Source organism: Trichomycterus rosablanca, chromosome 20, assembly GCF_030014385.1.
Source record: "Trichomycterus rosablanca isolate fTriRos1 chromosome 20, fTriRos1.hap1, whole genome shotgun sequence".
In the NCBI taxonomy this organism is placed as follows: Eukaryota; Metazoa; Chordata; class Actinopteri; order Siluriformes; family Trichomycteridae; genus Trichomycterus; species Trichomycterus rosablanca.
Genome location: NC_086007.1, coordinates 16195810 through 16221136, shown reverse-complemented (window position 1 = coordinate 16221136; position 25327 = coordinate 16195810). Strand labels below are relative to the sequence as shown.

Below are 25327 nucleotides of genomic sequence, written 5' to 3'. Positions count from 1 at the left end.
AGTACAGCACACATACTGTACTGTGTATTGTTGTTTATTATTGTTTATTACAGTAATGTCTATTCTATAATTTTAGAATTAAGGGAAAATATACTTGTATTTATAACAAAAAAGACCATTTAAAACATTAGAAAGGTTAGGTAAGGGAGTGGTTTGGGAGGTCTGGCACGGATTAATTCTGTTTACTTTATTTCTTATGGGAAAAATAGGTTTAACTAACGAACATTTTGACTTAAGAACAGCCCTTTGGAACCAATTAAATTCGTAAGTCAAGGGACCACTGTATTTGTAATCACAGCTTACTAACTGTAAAAGATTTTAGCTTTTTTAAAAGAAAAGACCAAAATTCAATTAAAAAAAACTTGAATTTAACAGTCATCTTCTTTATTCTAGTCAGGGTCATGGTGAAGCCGACTCTAATCCTGGAAACACTAGGCGCAAGGTGGAAATACACCCCAGACAAAATCTTGAGTAGCCATCATAGCCTGATAAGTGTTGCAGTGGAATTGGAAGCCTTCCCAGAAACACTGCATACAAGGTAGTAATGTAAACTGGTCAGGGTGCCAGTTCATTACAAGGTATAATTTACAGTACTTACTTACTCATTTCTAGTTACAGTTTATAGCAGCCAGTTTTACTTGCATAGTATGAGAGGTAATAATAAAGTAAGATGCTCAGAGAAACCCACGCAGATCCAGAAAAACTTGCCCCATGCCCCCAGACAGTATCTGAAGGCTGGGATCAAACGCAGGAGGACATGTGGCACAAACACTACCTGTCCTACTCTTCTTCCATTTTCCAGTAAATAAATATTAAATTATATATCACTGTTATATTTCATTCATTTTACAATTGGTTTATCTTAGGGTCTCGTTTAAAAACAAAAAGAAACTAAAACTGAACAAAACAGTTAAAAATAGTGTTTACAAATAACTAAAATTGAATGAGAATTAAATTTTGTATAATCTATTTAGTGTACTTTAAAATTTATTTATATTGTAAATAATCAAATTAACATTTGTTTTATAAATTTGTTTCTTTTTTATTTATTTATTTGAATGCATGTGGTTTATTTTATAATATAGTATGGTATAGTTCGTACAGACACTTTACACCCACACAATCATTAAATAAAATCATTGCACAAAAAAAAACTTAAATATAAATTTAAATATAATTCATTACATGAATGCAGACAAAGTTTTATATATAAACCTCAATTAATAAACTAGACAGCAAAAGAATAAAGTTTATGTGTTTATGTTCAAGGTCTGTACTGACATCTAGTGGTAGTTTCCGTAAAGCATTGCTCAGTGTTCAAGTGGTTATCTCCAAGCACTTTTAAAGCCTCCATTTACTGATACTGATAAAGGCTTACAGTATGGGCTGATGAAGGCTGGGACAAATGTGTCAGTGACAACCATAAGAATATCACTTAACAACCAAGAACTTTGTTGGACGCACACCACTCTTGTCCAAAAATAACAGTAAGGGTCAACTGGAATATTGCAGAATGAATTTAAATAGGCCTGCAAAGTTTGGTACACAGTTCTATGGATTAATAATCAAAACTGGAACTGTTCGGCTGTATGGATCAGTGGTTTGTCTGGTGCAAAAAAGGAAAGGCTTATGACTAGAAGAACACTATCCTCACAGTCAAGCCTGGAGGTGGGTAAGTGATTATGTGGGGATGTGTTACTGCTACAGGAACCGGCAATCTTGACTATAGCATCACTGATTAAAATCAATGCAAAGGTCTTGCTGTGAATATCACAAATATGATAACATGGCATCAAAAAAACAAACAAACATAAAAAATAAATACAAGACATTCTGAGGAGGAATGTAGTGCCTTTGTGGAGAAATAGAACCTTGGTGATAAATAGACTTTCCAGGAAGACATTGATTTCAGGCATGATTCCAAGTCAACCAAAACATGGTTAAATAATCAGTTGTGGAAAATCCTGCAGAAGCCCTTCTGAGTCTTCAGATTTAAACTCCATAGAAAATCTTTGATGGGATTTAAAGACAGTGGTCAAACCCCAATGAGGTGGAAGTTTTGCATGAGAGGGATTGGCGAAGAGTTTACAAAAGAGGAGTCAGAAGCTTTTTAGCACTTAGTAAAATCTCTTGTTAGAGGTTACCATGGCAAAAGTAGGTTCAACCAAGTACTAAGGCTGGGGGTTGAATAATAGTGCACATTAATATTTGTCAAGAGAACTAGCTGTTTTTTATTTATACATAAAATGATGGCAAATTATCAAAATTGCTTGTATGTACCATACCAAATTACCATAATACCTTTTAAGTTGAGTGAATTGGAATTAATCAACATGTTGCACAATTTCTCATTTTATGCATCGGCTGATGATTCAATTACTTTATTAACCTTAAGTCACACTGTCATCCTATTTTAATAATGTTTGGTCAATATTTTTACAATAAGGGCCATATGTAAGTGAGTTTTGTTGATTTACTCAATCAGTTTTTTTATTTTAATGTTTAATGTTATACAATCTGTGTTTAGTTAAGTAATATTAAGTTGAAAACAATATGTTGATAAAAGTTTAATGTTTAGAGATTTTATTGTTTATGATAATTAATAGCTATTATCAAGAAAGTAAATATCTATGATTCAGTATGAGTCAGTATTTAAGACAAAGAAAGACTCATTCAGGCTTTTGAGAACAAGTGCATCAGAAAAATGCTAAAAGTTTTGTGGACCTCTGAGCAAGTTTTTAAGATAAGCTACTGAACCACAAATCCCTCAAATTAAGTTACTTTGGGCTTGTGATGAGGCAGAACTGGATGCAGTGTTATGACTTGTAAAATAACTTAGGCAATGAGACAAATCAAGAATAAGCTTGATTGTAATTCTTGAAGCCTGAGTGTAACCCCTTACAAATGTAAACGTTAAACGTTAAATTGGACCATAGTTCTCTCAGGGCATGGACATCATGAAAATGCTGCCTCCTCCAGGATAAACTTTAATCACTACAACCAGGAAAGACAATGAAAAATAATAACAAAACATTTTAAAACATGTTAATAAACAGTCATTAGATGTTATATATGGAGTAATCTAAACTATTGCTAAATACAATGGCTTCAGATCAGACATACTGTGCACTATTTGGGTGGAGGTTTTGTTATTTTATGTCCAACATAGTGCACTACATAGGAGGAGGTGGAGGAGGTCATTCATACAGCACCATTAGTCTCCTTTAGAAAAATCAAATAAAATCAAGGTTTGTCTGTCACACACAAAGTCATACACAGTACAACTAGAGGTGAAATGCCTTTTTTTACTGCCCAGTCATGAGTAATAAAGAAAATGTTGTACAAATTGAAATTAAAATAGAAATATATGCACGTATTTACATATACACTGATCAGCCATAACATTAAAACCACCTCCTTGTTTCTATACTTACTGTCCATTTTATCAGCTCCACTTATCATATAGAAGCACTTTGAAGTTCTACAATTACTGACTGTAGTCCATCTGTTTCTCTACATACCTTTTTAGCCTGCTTTCACCCTGTTCTTCAGTGGTCAGGACCCCCACAGGACCACCACAGAGTAGGTATTATTTTGGTGGTGGACCATTCTCAGCACTGCAGTGACACTGACATGGTGGTGGTGTGTTAGTGCGTGTTGTGCTGGTATGAGTGGATCAGACACAGCAGTGCTGCTGGAGTTTTTAAATACCGTGTCCACTCACTGTCCACTCTATTAGACACTCCTACCTAGTTGGTCCACCTTGTAGATGTAAAGTCAGAGACGCTCATCTATTGCTGCTGTTTGAGTTGGTCATCTTCTAGACCTTCATCAGTGCTCACAGGACGCTGCCCACTGGGTGCTGTTGGCTGGATATATTTTTGTTGGTGAACTATTCTCAGTCCAGCAGCGACAGTGAGGTGTTTAAAAACTCCATCAGCATTGCTGTGTCTGATCCACTCATACCAGCACAACACACACTTACACACCACCACCATGTCAGTGTCACTGCTGTGCTAAGAATGACCCACCACCCAAATCATACCTACTCTATGAAGAAGTAGACCTAGAACTATGAAGTGCTTCTGATAGCTACGAAGTGGAGCTGATACAATGAACAGTGAGTGTAGAAACAAGTGTATACACAAATCTGTGTATACAGTTCAACATATGCACTTGTATCTACAGGGGTTGAACAATGAAACTGAAACACCTGTCATTTTAGTGTGGGAGGTTTCATGGCAAAATTGGACCAGTCTGGTGGCCAATCTTCATTAATTGCACATTGCACCAGTAAGAGCAGAGTGTGAAGGTTCAATTAGCAGGGTAAGAGCACAGTTTTGCTCAAAATATTGCAATGCACACAACATTTTGGGTGACATACCAGAGTTCAAAAGAGGACAAATTGTTGGTGCACGTCTTGCTGGCGCATCTGTGACCAAGACAGCAAGTCTTTGTGATGTATCAAGAGCCACGGTATCCAGGGTAATGTCAGCATACCACCAAGAAGGACAAACAACATCCAACAGGATTAACTGTGGACGCAAGAGGAAGCTGTCTGAAAGGGATGTTCGGGTGCTAACCCGGATTGTATCCAAAAAACATAAAACCACGGCTGCCCAAATCACGGCAGAATTAAATGTGCACCTCAACTCTTGGGCTGTGGACAATGTGAAACATGTATTGTTCTCTGATGAGTCCACCTTTACTGTTTTCCCCACATCCGGGAGAGTTACGGTGTGGAGAAGCCCCAAAGAAGCGTACCACCCAGACTGTTGCATGCCCAGAGTGAAGCATGGGGGTGGATCAGTGATGGTTTGGGCTGCCATATCATGGCATTCCCTTGGCCCAATACTTGTGCTAGATGGGCGCGTCACTGCCAAGGACTACCGAACCATTCTGGAGGACCATGTGCATCCAATGGTTCAAACATTGTATCCTGAAGGCGGTGCCGTGTATCAGGATGACAATGCACCAATACACACAGCAAGACTGGTGAAAGATTGGTTTGATGAACATGAAAGTGAAGTTGAACATCTCCCATGGCCTGCACAGTCACCAGATCTAAATATTATTGAGCCACTTTGGGGTGTTTTGGAGAAGCGAGTCAGGAAACGTTTTCCTCCACCAGCATCACGTAGTGACCTGGCCACTATCCTGCAAGAAGAATGGCTTAAAATCCCTCTGACCACTGTGCAGGACTTGTATATGTCATTTCCAAGACGAATTGACGCTGTATTGGCCGCAAAAGGAGGCCCTACACCATACTAATAAATTATTGTGGTCTAAAACCAGGTGTTTCAGTTTCATTGTCCAACCCCTGTATATCTATACATGCATACAACACACATGTATACATATACACAGACTGTCACGAATCCAGCCTGTCTGTGCTCCCAGAGCTCATGTTTCATGTGTATGTGCCAGGCCCCCGTCTCCAGGAGCACATGGTTTGGGTGATTTTGTTTATTATGTCAAGCCGATGTCTCCTTATGATTATTGGACAGTGAGCTACAGCTAAATCTTTTGGAAAGAGGAATGTATATAAAGACGGAGCGGAGCTCAGCGGAGGCTGTTTTATGGTTACTTTGTTGATGATTTTGATGGTTACTTTGTTTGGTGATTGGAATCTTGCTCTGAGAATCATGTATTCTAGTTTATGTATCTTGCTTAGAAATCTTGTTTAGAGAATCATGTCTTGTTTTGTCTTATAGTCTAGTTCAAGTTTAGAATTAGCATTTAGTTCATGTTGAGCATTAACACTGTGTTAGCTTGCAGGGTGTAGCATAGCTTAGGGTTAAGGATAGTTTAGGATCAGGTTTTATTGTGTGTCTTGTCTTGTGAAACCCAGTCTTGTCCAGTGTAATAATGAATAAATTATATGTAACGTGTGTGTGTCTGCCCGCAATTAGTGTCAAGAGCTCTTTGTTACTCACACACTCATATTGGTAATCGCCACATAGCTTTGCTACTACTTCTCATAAAGGTAAACCTTGCTCAACTTTTTTGCGTTGCCAATTCCGCCCACTTTGCTTTGCTATTGTTCACCTCCTGTGGGCGGAATTGGTCACATTTATTTGTAAAGCATTTTTTACAATAGATGTTGTCTCAAAGCAACTTTACAGTATCCAGGACCGAAAAACAAAAACAAAAAAAACCTGTTGAGCAAGCTGAGGGCAGCAGTGGCAAGAAAAAAAAAATCCCTTAAAATGACATGAATGTGATCTTAAGAGGAACCAACAGGGACCCATCCTCCATAGGTGACCTCCATAGCTGGAGGATGATTTGAATGAATTACATTTAAACAAACCAAACATACACAAAAATCATTTTAAACAAAAGTAAGAGCTAGTAAAAAGCATAATGAATTTGAGTTATTTGTCTTTCAGTACAATTTGGTAATGTCTGATATGTTCTGTACATGTTGAGTGCAGTCACGGCAGGTTCGCCTCAATTCTACTTCAGCCTCAGGTTGGTAAAAAGGTTCCCGTTAGAAACCACTTTGGGGGTACCAGAAGATGTAGTTAAAATGTGCTATGAGAGTAGCATGAGATTCAGACACCTGTAATTATTACAGCATAACTAAACAGAAGCACTAGAAGGTAACACAGCCATAAGGGCTTCCACAGCTCTCTCAACTCTATAGTTGGGGTGGGCACTTGCAGTCCTAGGAGCTGAAATATCGAACTGGACCAGCAACAGCAACAGAACATGGAAGCACCACACTGCCCAGACCCCACACATTCCTGGATGTGGTCACACATCCCTGGTTTGGAAAGATTAATCAAAAGACTATTTAAATAAATGTTTTTAATCTGGATTTGAAAATTGAGGCTGTGTCTTAATCTTGAACTGAGGTGGCAAGATTATTACAAAGTTGTGGGGCTATGTAAGAAAAGGCTTTCCCCCTGCTGTGATTTTTTTAATTCTTGGAACTATAAGTAACCCTGCAATTTGTGATATAAACATGCTGGATTAAAGTTGACTCAGATACTGTAAAGCTAGACCATGTAGCGCTTTATAGGATAGTAAAAGTATTTTGTAATTAATGTGGAACTTATTTGGCACTAGTGCAAAAATGATAGAATAGAATTAATTTAGTTGTAACCCTAACCCTAGTTGTAATTAACACTCGAGCTGCTGCATTTTGAACCAACCGGAGTTTATTTATGAATCTACCAAAGCATCCTGTGAGAAGAGCATTGCAACAATCGAACCTTAAAATTATAAATGCATGTATCAGTTTTTGTATCAGTCCAACAAATAACACCTCAGTTCTAGCTAAATCTAGTAAAAGAAAATGTATTTACACAATTCTCAATCTTACTCATTGTGTTGATGCCATTGGGTTTGGCCAATATATACAGCTGTGTGTTGTCTGCATAACAGTGGAAGCTGATGCCATGTTTATGAAAAATATTTCACAATGGTGTCATGTACATTATAAGTCATAAAGGTCCCGGCACTGTCCCCTGCAGAACACCATACTTTACATTTGTAGTTTCAAAGCATTTATTATTTACACAAACACAATATAAGTGGTGGGTCAGAAATAACATTATCAGAGAGCAATAATAGATTAATAGATAATTAACCTGGTTATTGCACTTTTAGTACAATGGTTGGGTCTAAGGTGACACCTTAGATTTTCGGTGTGTCTAAGGGGCAGGTTTTAGACAGACTTTGGGCTGGCATGGGAGATTTTTCCATGAATTACATATCATAATGCATACATAATAAATATCAGTATTATTAAAGGCCAGCTATATGGCCTACTTATCTTTTCATAAAATACTATGAAATGATGGTGTGTTCTGATTATAGTGTATTCTGATAATAACATTTACTTTTAATATGATTTCTGCTAAATGCTGGAGGAATGTAAAAGTCACTGGATAATCAAGATCAAGGCCATCAAGGAACTTATACTGTAGAATTTGAAATGTAGGATGTAGAAGATGTTACCTTTAGAAAAATCTGGGGTTTTAAGATATGATTTGATCAGTCTTACCTTAAAACAGGAATTTATGAAAAAAAAGTCATCACACTTAAATTCTTATCTTTTTTTATAATGATATCAAAGTATTTTATCTCGTGTTTAACAGAAATGTCTGAAATAATATCATCTAAACATTATTTTAGTGGGAACAATTTACATTTTTATTTAATTAAGTCCTGATGCCTGTGAAAACAATAGAATGACGTCAGCATTTTGCCTCGCGCTGATTGGCTGGCTGTATTTCGCTGTGTCATTGCGGCACACCTGTTAGCTTCAGGGATTACATGTTATTATCAATATTCTGTTCATCTGTCTGCTATCGCTAACCGCACTTTTCTACAGCTGAGAGGATAAAAACGGACTTACTAGACTTGAATATAAGTTATAAAAAATAAGCTAAAGGAACACAACGGAATTTATAAGAACTTAGTAAAAGGAAAAGTTTCGAAGTGAGTCATTTTGCCTCACGCTTCTGGAATATACATTTTTGTCCGCGCGTTTACTAACAGACTATTAGAGTAAATTTACGGTGTTCTGTACATCGTGGTTTACATCATTCCGTATAGCTGAACTTTATCATAGGTTTGTAATAATGGAAGTAAAGCTATGTTATTTTTTGGACACCAACCACGAAGGAACAATTAGAAAGGAACATTTTTTATTTACATGAATTTAAATAATGTAAAATTAGATGTCAAGGTTTAAGTTTATATGTTATATTGTTTACAACTGACATAAAAAGTTTACACACACCTGTAGGATACATGCATATAATTGCAGTCCTGGGTTTAAAATGATGTCTATTGTCTACAGTTGTTCTTTTTCTGTTTATTATTGTTTTATTAAAGACAATACATTTGATTTTTTTCGATGTATTATCTTTGATTTATTTATCACATTTGCAGGAACTTTAAGCATGGGACCAGAAGAGTGTAATGAAGTTACAGAAGTTGTGTGTTTGGAGTCAGATCTGCAGAATGGACAGTAAGTTCATTACCATTATTACTGTTATATCACAGCATTACTTAAACCAGCTTAATTTAACCAGGGCTTAAAATTCCTCCAGTTTGCTTGAACACAGCTACTCATATGTACTTAATGCTCTGTGTTTTTGTACTTCGTCAGTCTGGAGTTTCTTTGTAATTATTTTTCTTTGGATGACAGAATGAAGGAGGTTGAGGTGAATCAACATAAAATTCTGCTGGTTCGAAATGAAGACAAGTTTAGTGCTGTGGGCAGTCTGTGTACTCACTATGGAGCTTCACTTAGTAACGGTAAGTGAGTTATCTGTTACACTTGATATTTTGCTTAATATTTCTCGAATTAATTTCATTTGGTTTGAACTGACTGTGATTTTAGCCAACCTCTTTTAGCATGATGGATAAAATGATTTAACTAAAAAAAGTATATTTCATGAACAGACTTTAAACAGATAATTAGAACTTAAGGAAATATTTTATTTGTACCCATTATTTTAATATAAATTATGGTTTATATTAACGTTGCTTAAAATTAACCAGAATTTAAAGTTTGATAGATCCATAGTTATTTCATAGAGAATTTCATTAAAAAATTTTACAATTCACTTGAATTTACTGCACTGCATTTCAGCTTCTACCTGCAATAATAAAGTTTTATTAATTCTGTATGTGCATTTCTTGTTTGGACAAACAGGGATTTTAATGGGAGACAGAGTGAGATGTCCCTGGCATGGGGCTTGTTTTAATACAACCACTGGAGATATTGAGGAGTTTCCAGGCCTGGACTCACTGCCTACATACAAGGTATGTCTAAAAGTATTAACTATGAAGCAAACCTCTACATACTTACAATGTATTTTTTATTAACATTTTTATGTTTTACCCTAGGGATTTTTAAAAATAATGCTGTTTTGATGCCAAGTTGAAAGTAAAATTAAAGAAAAATTAAAGTACATTAAATAAACGATGTATGGTATAGGCAGGACACAATTACAATGTTAATGTGTCTACTGGTTAAGGTTCCTATCCATATTAAGGTATAGACAGCATCATGGGCTCCAGATAAAATGATTCAGCAAATCTGTTGTGAGAATATGGCTGAGAATGGAAAAAAAAATACTTGACACAAACCACTACTAAAATATAAAGTTACAAATAATAACTGTATCACCCACCCTTAAGTGTACTCTGCTGTGCTACACTGTAGTTCACCAAAACAAAGCTTCTGTTTTTAGTTTATAAAACTTAGTTTATAAAACTCTCTAAGTGGTTTACAGATAATATAGCCATAATTATTCAGATTATTAAAGTTTTATTAATATAAGTTTAATTATATGTTTTATTGAAATGAGCTTTATTTAAGAAATATTTTTAAAATAATGATTAACGAAACATCCTAAAGCAATAAAATGATCACATGCTAAAATGTTTATAGTGTCACTTTATGGTCATAAAACTTACTGCGAAATGCATGCAAAATGCATTCTAAAAACACAGAGTGGGAAAATGCACATCTTTACATGAAGTAGACTACATTATGGTGGCTTTGTTATTTTTGTATTTTTTTTTTAATCATATTTGCACAGCTAATGATATGTAATCTTTTTCCTTATATGTTTTAAATGTATTGGTACATTTGGCTCAACTGTTTTAAATGTATCTATCAATGTTTAGGTAAAAGTTGAAGGTGGTAAAGTTTATGTCACAGCAAGTAAAAAGGTCAGTGTTGTATTTTGTGTGATGACATGTCACAAACACAGAAGAGAATAAATAAAGCTCTTAGTTAAAGTGTAGTACTAATTAACAGAAGGATCTTTTTTTGTAATTTTCCTTGTCAGAATGTGACTAAACGTGTTAAACAAATGAGCTGTCAAGTCCCCGGGGTCTGCCACACTGTTCTTTTGATTGGAGGAGGTAAGAACTAGTTTTTTTTTATTTAAATTTTGCATTTCCCCCAATTGTCCTACCTCTTTTCCACCAAAAAATAGTTCTTGAACCGGTTCTGTTCAGGTTTCTCAGAACCTTGGTGTTCTGTAGAGAACCGACGTGCGTTTCCACCAGTTTTTGAGAACCAAGCAGCGTCATCATCGATGGGCGTTGCTTAACGAAAGTTAAGAGTAGTATCATCATGGCGGAGTGTGTAGATTATGTGTGAGCATTTGTGCTGCTGTTACAGATGTTCGTTTTTATGCAAAAAGCATGGATCGGTGATAAGAAAACGTGACGTGTTTGTCTCAGTTGTTGTTTTCTTTAGTTTATTGACATGAGAAGCGTTTTGCGCTTCACTTTCACCGCGACTCTCGGCGCAAATAGCCGGTTTACTCAGCACTCGACTTGAGCAGTGAAACATCACTAAAGTTCCACAACACGAACATCCATCTGTGTGAAATAAACATCAAATCTACTCTAAAATACCACATTATTTACACGTGTGCTGTTTATGCAGCTCAGGGAGTCGAAAAAGCTTCACGCTTTATTTTTCACGTTAAGCATTTTTCGTTCTGTCCGGGTCACTTATCACGTCATATCACACAATTCATCTTTTAAAAGGCGCTTTGAAAATATCAGCGGCAAACTGGCTCAAAATGTAATTAGGTGAACTTTAAAAGATAAAAATTCAGCATCTAGCTCCATACGAGACACCAGCCGACACCATTGTTGCTGTCGCTATGTTGTACAACATGACACGCCCACAGGTTACGTCACGGTTCGGGCTGAAAAACCAAGTATTCTGTGGAGCCAGATTGGCCCGCTAGTTCGCTGTCTGGAACCTCTTTTCTTCGGTGGAAACCCGGTTCAAAATCAAGTTCACGAACCAGAACGGCCCCCGTCTAGTCTATTCATATAATTAATATCTAATAATTACTCAATAATTAATATCTAGGATATTCAGTCTAGTCATATCCAATTGCCTGATTTGCATTTTTGCCTTTTCTGCTGCTGACCTCCACGCCTGACTGAAGAGGGCAGTAACTAACACATGCCCCCTCTCTTCCCACTCTTGAGCAGCCACCCGTTAAGAACTAGATTTTTTTTTTGGAAATAAAATACATGTATAAACACTGCAGTGAGTCATGCTTGGATACTAAATAAAAATTTGGCTAACACAAATACTGAAAGGTTGTGTAAACTGCCAGCTACAAAAACTTTACTGTTGGTCAGTCACTCTCACTTTCATTGTGAATAGCCAGACCATTTAAAACACGTAAGCTGTGTACATGTATATCTGCACTTAATCCATGTAACTTGGCAGCTGCATTTTTGGCTGACAGAGGGAACACAGAGACACAAATAATAAGTCATTCTCTCTTTATTGACAATCACCTGAAGTGAATTACACTTGCCAGCTTTTCTGGGAACTGGCTCCAGTGTTGCAGAGCTTTGGGCATCAGAATGGAAACACCCTGGGAAAGTGGATTGCCTCAGAGGCAGCATGACATCCCTTTTCAGGAGCAGACCCCACCCACCCGTAAATCCACATTATGTGTGAAGGGTGCCAGATGGTGGGGTTGTGGTGCCTAGAGCTGGCCTGGTGCAGACTGACAGAACAGCCTGTCATATTGTGACACCCAGTTCACAGTTCTGTGCTATCCTATTTATTTTCTCCATTGTGTGCTGCAGATGTTTTTGTGTCTTTTATATGTTACTTTGTTTTTATTAATTTGGCCACTTCTTTTATTTGTGATTGTCCCCTGTTTTGTTAGTGGCTTTTTAGCAACAGTATTGTTCTACTTTGGTTGAAACATTTGCACTTGGGTTCTGTTTCCATTTTTGCAGTTGTTTAGATTAGTATTGGCTGTTACAACCTGTCTAGTGTTAGGCAATAACATAAATTGGGTGTGTTGTAATCACTGATGTCACGTAACGCGTTACTTAGTAACGCGTTACTCTAATCTGACCACATTTTTCAGTAACGAGTAATCTAACGCGTTACTATTTCCAATCCAGTAATCAGATTAAAGTTACTTATCCAAGTTACTGTGCGTTACTATTTTTGTCATTTTCCTTAGTAAAAAGATATATTTTTGCTTTCTTTTTGCGTCTCCGGAATCGCATACTTAAGGCCTCAGCATACTTCCAGCGAAACTAAATTCGCGAGCGTTGCGCGAAGCCGAACGCGCCTTCGCAAGCTTACAAGCTGGCATACTTCTAGCGGTTTCGTTTTGCCTGTCGCGTCTGCTCCACAGCTGCAGGTGACGCGGTGACATTTATAAAGTAGTGACAACCGAAAAACGATGGCTGTGTCCAAAATCGCATAGTTTAATTAGAGGTAGTGCGCACTGCTTGCCGGTACAGAAGTAAGCTCTTTTAGTACGCAAGTGTGCTGTGTTCGCATACACAAAAAATGCTGCCCAAGCAGTAAATTATTCGGATATTTTTCGTGTACTGCTTAATAAATGCTTAATGCTTAAAAATGATTAATAACTGCATACTTTTCAGTATGAAAGTAGTGATTTCGGACGCAGCCCGACGGGGACGTGATGACGTAATATCACCATAGTCACCATAGTTACAGACTCATTACAAAACCCACTCGCCAAAATTTAGGATTTTTATCGTCTTTTTGTTATTTATTTGTCTTACTTACACTTGTGAACAGAGGACTCTTTTTCCGCGTCTTTCTTGTTTCTTATCCGCTTGTTAAGTCGTGACGTGTCGACCTTATGAAACGTCACATCCGGGTCCAAGTTGGCTGAGACCCCTCGTATTTTCAATATACCACAGTGCTGTGTCCGAGTCGGAAAAAAACTACCCAACTGTCTTTCTACCGCTTTTCTTGCAATTAGATATCATGAAGTAATATTTTTGTTCATAATTTAATGTAAACTGTCAAATTGTATATTCATTACACGTGTTTCAAGCTGTTTTTAATTTACATGTAATATGTTCATATAATTTACATGTGATATCCTGGATTTTTTATTTTTATAAGCTATAAGCTATACTGATTAAAAGTAAAACCAAAGAGTCAGAAATGTCAGTTTTCATGTAATGAATTAAAAATATGACCGCTTACCTCTTGATGAGTTGACATGAAATTAAATAATGACATGAACTAGTGTACTGCACATCTTGTCTATATATATAAATATATAAATATATATATTTATATATATATATATATATATATATATATATAAAAGACCTTTTCTCATCCAGATCGCTATTGAGAAGGACTAGAAGTTTATGACTCGTGTTTGTAAACCCAATTTCCAATGACAGCGACACAGAGTTTTCCATAAGTTTTCCACAAACATTATTTATTTTAACTTTCTTCTTAAATTGGCTTATCCATTAATCCAAGTTTCTTATAAAAACAAAATAAAAACTCAATATGTTCGCAATTGGCGTATAACAAACAAAACTACGGTAAAAAATCTATTGCTCCGCGTCCTCTTTCTTTTTTTCCGTCTCTTTTTATATATATTTTCCGTATATAGAGCCAATACAATTCTGCCCTCTTAAGGGCTAACCAAAGAGGACTAATGAATAACAGCATACATTGATTACCAGGAAAAATTATCAATAGTTAAAATACCAAGTCTCCACTTCAAATAAGTATTATTTAACCAAACAGGAAATATTTATGACAATAAACATAGAAAATTACAATTAGTGCAATATTGCTTTTACAATATATATATAAAAAGGTTCAGAGGTTCAGCCTTATCTTATCTTATCATATCATAGTTGTTTGCGTTTGGACCCGGAAATGGTCCGAACGTCACGTGTGACGTCAGACTTAACAAGCCCACCGCTTCAATCGCCTACGCAGCTCCAGTTGCATTACGGCAGCTGCTGAATGTAACTAATAAAGTAACTTGTAATCTAATTTAGTTACTTTTAAAATCAAGTAATCCATAAAGTAACTAAGTTACTTTTTAAAGGAGTAATCAGTAATCAGATTACTTTTTCAAGGTAACTATGCCATCACTGGTTGTAATGGAGGTAGACTCGGATGAAACATCATAGCTAGTCATAGCAAATGCAAGTGAACCCAATTATAAAGTGGCTAGAAAGGGAGTATGAACAAAAAGCAGGGACAACCATAAGCAATTTCTACAAAAGGGATGACCACAACAATATATACAGGCGATAACAGACAATGACTATTTACAATGAATCTACAAAGTAATTAACAAAGACTACACAGTAGTGTCACACCATTCACAAAAGAACACACAGTACAAAACACTAATTGGGGTGAACTATACAGAAACAGCAAAGACAAAGTCACACACACTAGTAAAGCCAAATAGTGAATGAGCACAAGTCATGCCAACTGACAGCTGCTTTTAAATAGTAGGCATTGCCTCCTGCATGTGGAACCCACTGCTCCGATTGGTGGATGAGATTATCAGCTTTTACAAAAATTGAAGCGATCCATTTGCTGCTGTCACATTTTCATGTACAATACATTCAGCTATCTATTGGCCAGGACTTGGACTTGGAGGGCGTAACTTCCACGAGACTTATTACTGCCACCTAAATAAATCTCAGTGTTGCAGAGCAAGCAAAAAGGTAGTGCCTCTTTCTTGACTGTATTATATAAAAGCTGATGCCTCAAAACATCTTAGGGAAGTAGCAAACTAGATGGTCAACCTTCAAGTCATCTTCTTGGATTAAAACAGCACTTGAGTCATGCACATGCAGCTAATACCAGAGACTCCAGAGAACAAGTGACTAATCAGCCAAGAAAGAGTGTCTGGGAACCATACAAATGGGGCAGTGGCACTAAGCAGATTCGTAAGGGGACTCACAAGCAGTGACAATTTTTACAAAAATACTGATAGTATCCTGCCATACCAAGGAACCTGCACATTTCCCGCTTAGCTGTTGAAAAATGTGAAAAAATCCGCTGGAATTTTTTTGGAATCAGGTTTTGTCGCTGCATTCCAAAAATACACGAGATTTCTTTCTATGATCAGGTGTCGCAAAAATGTAGTTCACATAGTCGCTTAATCTTTCATTGACCTGGTAAAGTCCCAAATCGTGCATGCAGTGCTGGCAGTTAATGCTAAAACTGAGTCACTAATCTGAAATGAACATTTTACAGAGTCACAGTCAAAGTTCACTGTCATTTCAGTTTGAGCTAATGACAACGTAATACAACAATACAAATATACTTTGACTGCTTGAGTAACATGACCGCAATACATTTGAGACATGCTTACATGTTATGTTAGAGGAAGTAGGAGTTCTGTAGGGAGTTCTTATGCTATCTTTGGTTAATTTAAATATTTAATTATTTGAGCCAAAGATTTGGGTTGCAAATTCGATGATACTCATCACACTAGATATAATAATAATAAAATTAATTTCTATACTTATTTCTATAGCACATTTCATTTACAGTACAGAACATGGCACAAACACAACAATTCAAAAAAAATAATAAAAAGGCAAGAATCAAATGCCTCAGAATTTTAAGCTAGTCATGCTGTTTGGAAAAATGTCTTTGTGTTGGTGAAAAGCATATGAAAGCTGTATGCAGTAGTCTGTACTCCTCATGTCGGGACTCTGGTCCACCAAATCTAGAGCAGTACTTTAATCAGAGCAGGACTTTAATCTTTTCTGTTTCCTGTATTTGTGTTATTATGGTGGATATATCCCCATACACAGTAATATCTTTTTGAGACCATGTGTTCTCACAAATATCCTGTATTTGAGTTATGGTGGGGGATTTAACTTCATTCCAATGATACATTTGTGAGACCTTTATTTTAGTAATAATGGGGGGATTTAACCCCATCCTCAAAATACCTTTGTGAGACCATATATTATCTTGTATAGTCCAAATTTTGATTTGTGATGGCTGATTTCAACCTATCCCCAAGATATAAAAATATATATATAAATATTTATTTTACACTGTACAGGATTTTTTTTTTTTTACAATTTGCTATGGCAACACCTAATCATAAAACATACATGAGAAAATACATTTATTTGTGCACACCCAACTCCAGAATCAGATTTAAAACAACATGCAGTAAAATGCTATTGGCTACTTTAATGCTGCTATAATAACAAACTGCAAATGAGAAAAAGTTGGGACATTATAGAAAATGCTAATAAAAAGTGGAGTTTCTTACATTTATTTTTTACCTCTATTTCATTGCAGTATAAACCCAAGATTTTATGTTTTGTCTGGTCAGCTTAATTTAATTTGTTAATATACATCTATTCCTGCATTTCAGGTTTCTAAAGACTGTTGTCACTCAACACAGTCCGCCATTGCATCAAAAAAATGCAACTTTAAATTCTATTAGATATAGATATTTCAGTTTTGGACTATTATCAGCTTGACAATAAAGTGGATTAATTTGTCAAGCACTACAATACAGAGTTCTATTTACAAATGCCACTTAAGTTTTATGTTAACCATTCCCAGAAGGGGCACAGGTCTGCTCTGAGGCATCTGGGATAGACCAAAAATGTCGCACCAAAGACAAAAAGGACCATCCAGACTGTTACTGGCCGGTCAAAATGCCAAAATCCAGGGTCTGTCATGGCATGGGGTTGTGTCAGTGTCCTTGACAAAAGTAATTTACAGCATTAATGCAGAAAAGTACATTGAGATTTTAGAGCAACATATGCTGCCAAAATGTATTTTAAGTGGTGTGAGGAATGGCAACATTACAAGTGGTAAATGCTTTACTGTCCCAACTTTTTTGCAATGTGTTGCAGGCCTGAAATGCAGAAATTGATGTATAGTAACAAATAAAAGTTGACCAGAAAAATCCTAAAATACATTGGGTTCATACTGTCTGCAATGAAATAAAAGTCAAAGTAAATGTAAGAATGACTGCATTTTTGTATTTGCACTGATCCATACCCCTCTGGAAATGTGCTTTGTGTCAGTACAGCCAACACTTAGTGTAGTGTGCTTAGGCTTGTGTGCATTTGCACTGTCTAGAAAGCACAATGTTGAAGCGCTTGACAAGCAAGTGTTGAAACCAAGTGTTGTAGTGCAGCGGTCTAATGCTCTAGCCCACCACTGCTAAGATTTTAAGCTCTTAATCTAAAATCTAAGCAGTACTTTTGACTGGCCAGGCACCCACACAAGACTCGATTGGCTCTTGAGGGGTGCTTGCTAATGCGATTTTGGCTTCAGCTGACTGAATGAGGCACCCGCACAAGAGATGCTTAATATCACATGGTAGTGTATTACTTTCTGCACAATATTCTCTCTGTTAGACTCTGGCAGGTAAAAGAAGGTGGTCGGCAACGTGTGTCAGTGGGGGCATGTGATAATCAGTGGCCCTTCCCGGTCAGGATAAAGGTCTGTTGTGGTAGAGGAAGTTCCCATTAGGGAATTGGACACAACTAGTTGAACAATGAGCAGTGCTCTAAGAAAATAAACAATAATGCACTATGTTAAAAGTTATTGAGCTTTACAGTTCCACCAATTACCATCTCCTTACTTTTGTTAATGGAAGATGTGTTTTTATAGTAAACCCTTAATTTGTGCCACACTCTCACAGGCCCTGCTGCATTGCAATGTGCAGAAACCCTTCGACAAAACAGTTACACTGGAAGAATTATAATGGTTACCAAAGATGAGCAGCTTCCTCTTGACAAGACCAAACTTAGTAAGGTGAGAATAAAGACAAGACAAGTCAGACCCACCATGTTTAGAGGTCCTGAAAATGTAATAAAACTATTTGGAGATCAATGGAAAGGAACACTTTACTTTTTTCATTTACAGTTTGTTGCTTATTTTATGTAACAATCTGTATCTCCTACAGGCCATGAATATAGAGAGTGAAAAAATTCTCCTTCGATCAAGTGACTTTCTACAACTGCATGGTATTGAAGTACTGACAGGAAAGGAAGTAAGCAGAAAATGCTGTACAAAATTTACAAATCAATATTTTCTAAAATAAATTGTGATTTATAGTAAAAATGGACAATTAATATATAATAGCAAAGTATAAAAGGTCATTTGACTGGCTTACTGTTTTTCATTTACAGGTGGTTTCAGTAAACACACAAGGGAAAACAGTAACTGTTAATGATGGTACCACTCAACAATATGATCAGCTCTTAGTCGCTACAGGAGCTAGGTATTTTTATTTTTTTATTGTTTTTCTATTTTGATTGCTTTGCTTAAGGTAATAATAACTGATGTTTATTCGGATTGTTGTAGAGCACGAGGCTTGCAGTGTCCTGGTGCTGAGTTGGAAAATGTGAAACTCCTTCAAAACTACAAGGATGCAGCAGAAATTTATAAGATGAGTGTGGGCAACAGTGTGGTCATCATTGGAACCTCATTCATAGGTACAGTTGAAGTAAAATGCCTAAATACATGTGTTAAGGACATATAGGGTATGTGAAACAGTGGTTTCTTTGCCAATGTCATTAAGAAAACACAAACTATTACCTTACGTCACAGGTAATGATTTAATCCAAAATCACCAAAAAATAATGAAGAACAGGTCTACCATCAATTAGAAGCTGCTGGAACAAAGATGACATTGTTCACAGTCAGACAAGCCTTTAATTAGCATAGAGGCTGCAAAGAAGAAGCCTATGCTCCTGCAGTGACACCTGTGTTTTAGAATCTTCTAATCCATGGGAGATCTGCCTTGTAGTGTTTTTTTATTTTATCTGACTATCCAGCTAAACTTTATCTTAGCAGAAGGTGACAAATTAGAATGTATTTTCTATCATTAATATTTAATTATTCATATTTTAACTTGGATAATACTTTATTAATACTTTGTCTTGGTCTTATGTTTGTTTGTATGCACCCGTTTTTGCCTCTGCAATTTCATTATATGAATCATATAATGACAATAAAGCCCTTTCTGATTTCTGAACAATTGTATATGACATTAAACATTTTCTATGATGAAGACAGCTTATTATGAGACTTGAACATTTCTGCAAACACTATAAACCATTTTTTTATTCATGTAGGTATGGAGGTAGCAGCTTTTCTGTCTGACAAAGCAGGTAGCGTGGCAGTTGTGGGCAAATCTGAGTGTCCCTACCAGTTCTCACTGGGACCAGATATTGGCAAAATGACCATGCAGGTTAGAGAATATGTTTAATTCTTTTATGTGAGTTGTGCACCATTTTTGTATTGTAAACATTTTATGTTTAAAGATTCTGGAAGAGAAGAATGTAAGATTCTACATGAACAGTGATGTGACTGAGATGAGAGGGGAAAACGGAAAGGTAAGACTAACCAAATTAAAATGCATTGTTTTGTTCTGTCCTTTGACTTTTTGCACTTTTTATTGTGTTGTGTATTTTATTTTGATTGAATATGGTATTACCCATAAATCTACAATTTGACAAACCGTTTGACAAAACCATTTATAAATTAAACACCAAAGACTCTTTTTACTGAAGTATTATCTATCTATCTATCTATCTATCTATCTATCTATCTATCTATCTATCTATCTATCTATCTATCTATCTATCTATCTATCTATCTTATCTATCTATCTATCTATATATATATATATATATATATATATATATATATATATATATATATATATATATATATATATATATATATACTGTATATATAATATATATATATATATATATATATATGTTAGGGTGCCTGCGAGGTCTGGTGAACAGACCACCAGTTCCCAGCCTCGCAGGCGTTACAGAACAAAGGGCAGCGTGGCCTCAAATAGGAGGCCAGCTGATTAGGGCGAACGACCTGCAGGTGCGAGCCTCCTATTTAAGGGGGTGTCGCCACACTGCAGGCGTCGCACCTTTTGTTCTCTTTTTGGTCTATGGCTGCATCGCATCAGTCCTTTTTCTTTCTTAGGGTTAGTTCGGTTCCCCAGGCACTGTATAGTGGTTGGGTGTGTAGGTCGTAAGGCCGAGGTATTTTTAGGGCTTAGAGCTCTTTATTAAGAAAAGCTGGTGCGATTCCGTGCAGCCCTCGCGCTGCGGTTTGTTTTGATTTTGCTACTTCCCCCGCTTGCATGGTTAGCAGCGGGCTAATGCTAGCGCATTAGTCATACGACCGCAGTCTTGTTAAGACGCTGTCAGATTCCCGGGTTCATTGGCGCCGGTTTGGCTGAGTGGTGTAAGCTCAGCACTGGCAGTAGAGCAACCCCGGTTCGAATCCACGTCTCTCTTCTTTTCCCCTTTTTCAAATCGGCTTCCTCCCAGCAATCCCGTGCTGGTGACAGTGCCGGTCTGGTTTCTCTAAAAAGCCCGCTTTTATGGGGCTTTGTGTCTCTCACGGATTAATATCCGGAGATCCCTTTCTCATTATACTCCTTATAACCCTAAGGAGCTGTTGTGCTTTCAGCCGCGCCGTAGCGCTGTTGGATAGGCAGTTGGTCCGCGAGTGAGCGACCCGGGTTCGCGCCTCGTGTCCGCCAATTTGTTCCTTTGTATTTTCTTTCTCTTTTTCAGTTGCCAGTGACGTCGGAGGCTCGATCGGGATTCCCCGATTTGTTTTCTGTTCTCCTTTTTTGTTTAGTTTTGACGGTATTTTATTATTTATTGTTAAATAAAAAGAAACCTTTTACTCTGCATCTTTGGGTCCGACCTCTCTCTTCATAACAATATATATATATATACAGTATAATATAATATAATTGCCTGGATTGGCTACAGGACAAGATTTTAAACCACACTGATCATCTGTGGAGAGAGGTTACAGACATACACCATCCAATCTGACAGACCTTAAGAGATTCTATCTTAAAGAATGGGATAAACTGCCTAAATCCAACTGTGCAAAGTTTGTAGAGAAACATCTAAATAGACTTGCTGCTGTGATTCCTGCCAAAAGGGGCTTCTACAAAGTATTGAATGAGCTGAATTAAATTTCATTTCTTCATTATGAGTGATACGGGTTATTTTTTACTTTAGGTGAAGCAGGTTATTTTGAGAAATGGTGATGTCTTGCCAGCAGATGTCGTAATTGTTGGAATAGGTAAGAATAAACAAAGGTGCAGGTAACTAAAAGCATTCGTATGTACACGTTACCCAGTAATGGATGGCAGCATGCACACACGCAATACTCATGTTCCTTAGCAAGAATATTTAACAAAATATTTATTAGACTTTGTATTTCCTTATTTTTTGTTTACTACTGTTTAAACATTTGTACATCGAATTGCAATATAATTTATGAGATTTCTAACTAATCATTTCCAACTAAATGCACATTAATATTCTCTTAGTGTGTTCACATCTTTATCCAAACCAATAATATTTGTTTTCTGCAAGAGATACAATTGTATTAAAACATTAATTTTAAAATATACACTTTGACAAAGGTCTGTTAGTAGGAATGAATTGTAGCACCTGCCTTTCCTCATGCATACGAAAATCCTATTAAGATAGATTCAGTTTCTTATATCTAACTCTGTTTTCTTATTAGGTGTGATTCCAAACTCTGATTTCTTAAAGGGCAGCATGGTGGAAGTTGATTCAAAAAGTTACATAATTGTTGACAAGGTGAGGTTCTTGAATAAAGATTTTATATGCATAAAGAAACGTATAATCTTAACTTTTATTTTGTCTTAAAACAATAATTTTTTGTATTACTATTTTTGTTGGCATTATTATTATTATTTGTTATGGGGCATAAGTGGCACAGCAGTAAATTACGCTAGTCCATAAGATCCAGGGTTTGAATCCTCTACTGTGTTATTTGCTGAACAGGCATCTACATACATAACTGGCCAATGCCATGCAAGCTAGACCCACCATGACCCTTACCAGAATAAAGCAGTGGTAAAACATAAAACATTAATTGAAAATAAAAAATATTTATATAACTGTAATATATCAAAGTCCTTGATATTAAAATGCTTTATTTATCATAAATTATGTTAATAAAACATTCTACAATTATAAAATTAATAAAAAATAAATAAATTTAACCACAAGTGCTATGGATAAGCTGGGTTAATCATGTTCCTTTTTAATCTGGATAGAAAAACCCTCTGGGAATCTTCAAGACTTTAGGAGAAATATGTGAAAATCTTCCACCAGAGCTGTCAGTCATCCTAGAAATGACCATCATTACAATTAATAGGGATTACACAAAAGTCCTCCCTACTGAACAAAGTGATCGTGTGGGCTATAATGCTCTGGGAGATTAGCAGGACATTCAGAACTGTGTATTGGTAGAACATGTGCTATTTCATATGACTGGAATGAGATTATTTGACTTTCATTTCCTTTTTAAAACACCAGCATCATTATCCTTGGAAAAAATCTTGCACAGCAGCCAACTAGCAACACTGTGCAGTAGCCCAATCTAGACAGTACAAAATCATGCACTAGTTACAGTAATCATGTAGTAATAACAGGTTTAGAAATGTTATTTCTGTGGGAATCAATTCAAGAATTCATACTTTTATAAATATATCTCTCATTTGTGTTCTTTGTTTGAAGCTGATGAAAACCAACATTCCAGATGTCTTTGCTGCTGGCGATGTGGCGTCTTTTCCTCTTTCAGCTCACGGGAATAAACGGGTTAATATTGCACATTGGCAGTTGGCACAAGCCCATGGTAAAACAGAATAAAAAAAAAAAAAAAAAAAAAAAAACATGCACAATAACCAGAAAACCAGAAAATCTTTTTTTTTTTTATTGTTACAATTTTGTATTTAAGGTCGAGTTGCTGCTTTAAACATGCTAAAGAAGCAGACCGAACTCCACTCTGTCCCGTACTTCTGGACTGTATTGCTGGGAAAGAGTATTCGATATACAGGTGACCGTTGAAAATTGTCTTTACAGTTAATTCATGAAACATAGTATATATTAATAATGACAAATTATCAATTTATTTGTTTTCAATTTCTTTTAGGATATGGTGAAGGCTACACAGATATTATTTTCAAAGGAAGCATTGTTGAGAGAAAGTTCCTTGCATTTTATATAAAGTAATTATGAGATTTGTTTACTAATTAGTATTGTATTGTACAATATTGTACAACTTGCAAATACAATTCATATTATCATGTTATTAACATTTATGTCACCATACAGGGAGGATGAAGTTGTTGCAGCAGCCAGTTTAAACTTTGATCCTGCTGTGTCGAGAATAGCAGAAATCTTCACAACAGGGCAGAAAGTCACGAAGTCAGAAGCTGAGTGAGTGTCCTGATTCAAAAATCTAAACTAAATACCTTTAGCATTAGCAGCTTAACAATGTTTTCAACACCTACATTTAATATACACCAAATCTATAGATACACTTTCCCCTGCATGTTTTGCTTTATTAAAACAATAACACTAGAGAAAATGTCATCAACGCCAGTAAAATTTGTGCTTAGGGGTGCCTGCATAATGTGGAAACAGAGAACAGGTTTGTTTTTAGTTTTCAGTTTCTCATAGGCTAACTAGTAAATTGTGCTGGCCCACTACCGTAGCGGGTAGAGGTGCTTCACATGGTTGGGTGTCTTCACAAAGACATGAAAACCTTTCTGAACAGAGGAGTGGCTAAGGCACCCTGGCATCCTGTCCAGGGTGTGTTACTGCATTGCACCCAGTGATTACGTCTGTATGTCTATATGGGTTTCCTTGGGAAACCCCAAGTTTTGGAGGTTTCCAATCACATTTCAAAAACCATGCCAGTGAATTGACATTGTTTTTTTGTTTAAATTATTGTAAATGAATAAGGATTTCCTGCAGTGGTCTGGCACCCTGTTTAGGGTATTTGTCTTGCACTTGTCACGTGGGAAGAAAGGGACACAAATGCAGAAGTAAAATTATATGGAAAGATATTTTATTTATTTAATAAGGACAACAGAAAAGGTAAACAGCTAACATACAACAAAACAAAACCCAATCGGAAACTCCGACGGAAGCTGAAGAACACCGATCTGAAACAAGAGAGAAACGTTAAGCAACTGTAGAGTGTGGATTCGAACCGGGGATGTTGGCGTGACTACCGATTGCTTTCCGGAGTTGCCACCCAGCGGTTGGAGAATCCAATGTTCCGATTAACTAAAGGCACTGATGCCGGAATTACTACCAACGCCAAAACAGCGCTGAGTGAAAGCCGCTAAAGCTAAAGTTAGCGTTTAAAGAGACAGCGATAAGGAGTCTACCCAGCAACTACACGAAAGCTGGGCAGCTGTAGAGAGTGTGGATTCGAACCGGGGATGTTGGCGTGACTACCGATTGCTTTCATGCGGGGAGGAAGCTCCAACCTATACGTCACCGGGTTAATCCGCTTTACCACCTTGAACGGGCCAATGTACTTGGGTGCCAACTTATGTGGAACACCTCGAACGGGGAGATCCCTTGTTGAAACAAGTACTCGTTGGCCTGGCCGGAAGGTAAGAGCCGGCTGCCGCCTGCGGTCAGCTTTGCGCTTCACAGAGCGCTGGGTGGC

General features: G+C 36.7%; 1 protein-coding gene across 1 annotated transcript in view; it reads left to right on the top strand.

Annotated features, from left to right (window-relative positions):
* The first annotated feature begins 436 nt into the window (after positions 1-436).
* The window catches only part of aifm4 (apoptosis inducing factor mitochondria associated 4), a 30751-nt gene continuing 5860 nt past the window's right edge, over positions 437-25327 (top strand). Inside the window, exons 1-18 of the mRNA XM_063016787.1 lie at positions 437-578; positions 8905-8983; positions 9164-9273; positions 9674-9783; positions 10654-10698; positions 10818-10893; positions 18468-18580; positions 18732-18818; positions 18958-19049; positions 19133-19263; positions 19906-20021; positions 20095-20166; positions 21844-21907; positions 22358-22434; positions 23380-23497; positions 23600-23698; positions 23795-23870; positions 23977-24081. Of these exons, the coding sequence (XP_062872857.1) occupies positions 8916-8983; positions 9164-9273; positions 9674-9783; positions 10654-10698; positions 10818-10893; positions 18468-18580; positions 18732-18818; positions 18958-19049; positions 19133-19263; positions 19906-20021; positions 20095-20166; positions 21844-21907; positions 22358-22434; positions 23380-23497; positions 23600-23698; positions 23795-23870; positions 23977-24081 (1559 nt within the window). The 5' untranslated portion in view covers positions 437-578; positions 8905-8915. The remainder of the gene's footprint in view (positions 579-8904; positions 8984-9163; positions 9274-9673; positions 9784-10653; positions 10699-10817; positions 10894-18467; positions 18581-18731; positions 18819-18957; positions 19050-19132; positions 19264-19905; positions 20022-20094; positions 20167-21843; positions 21908-22357; positions 22435-23379; positions 23498-23599; positions 23699-23794; positions 23871-23976; positions 24082-25327) is intronic.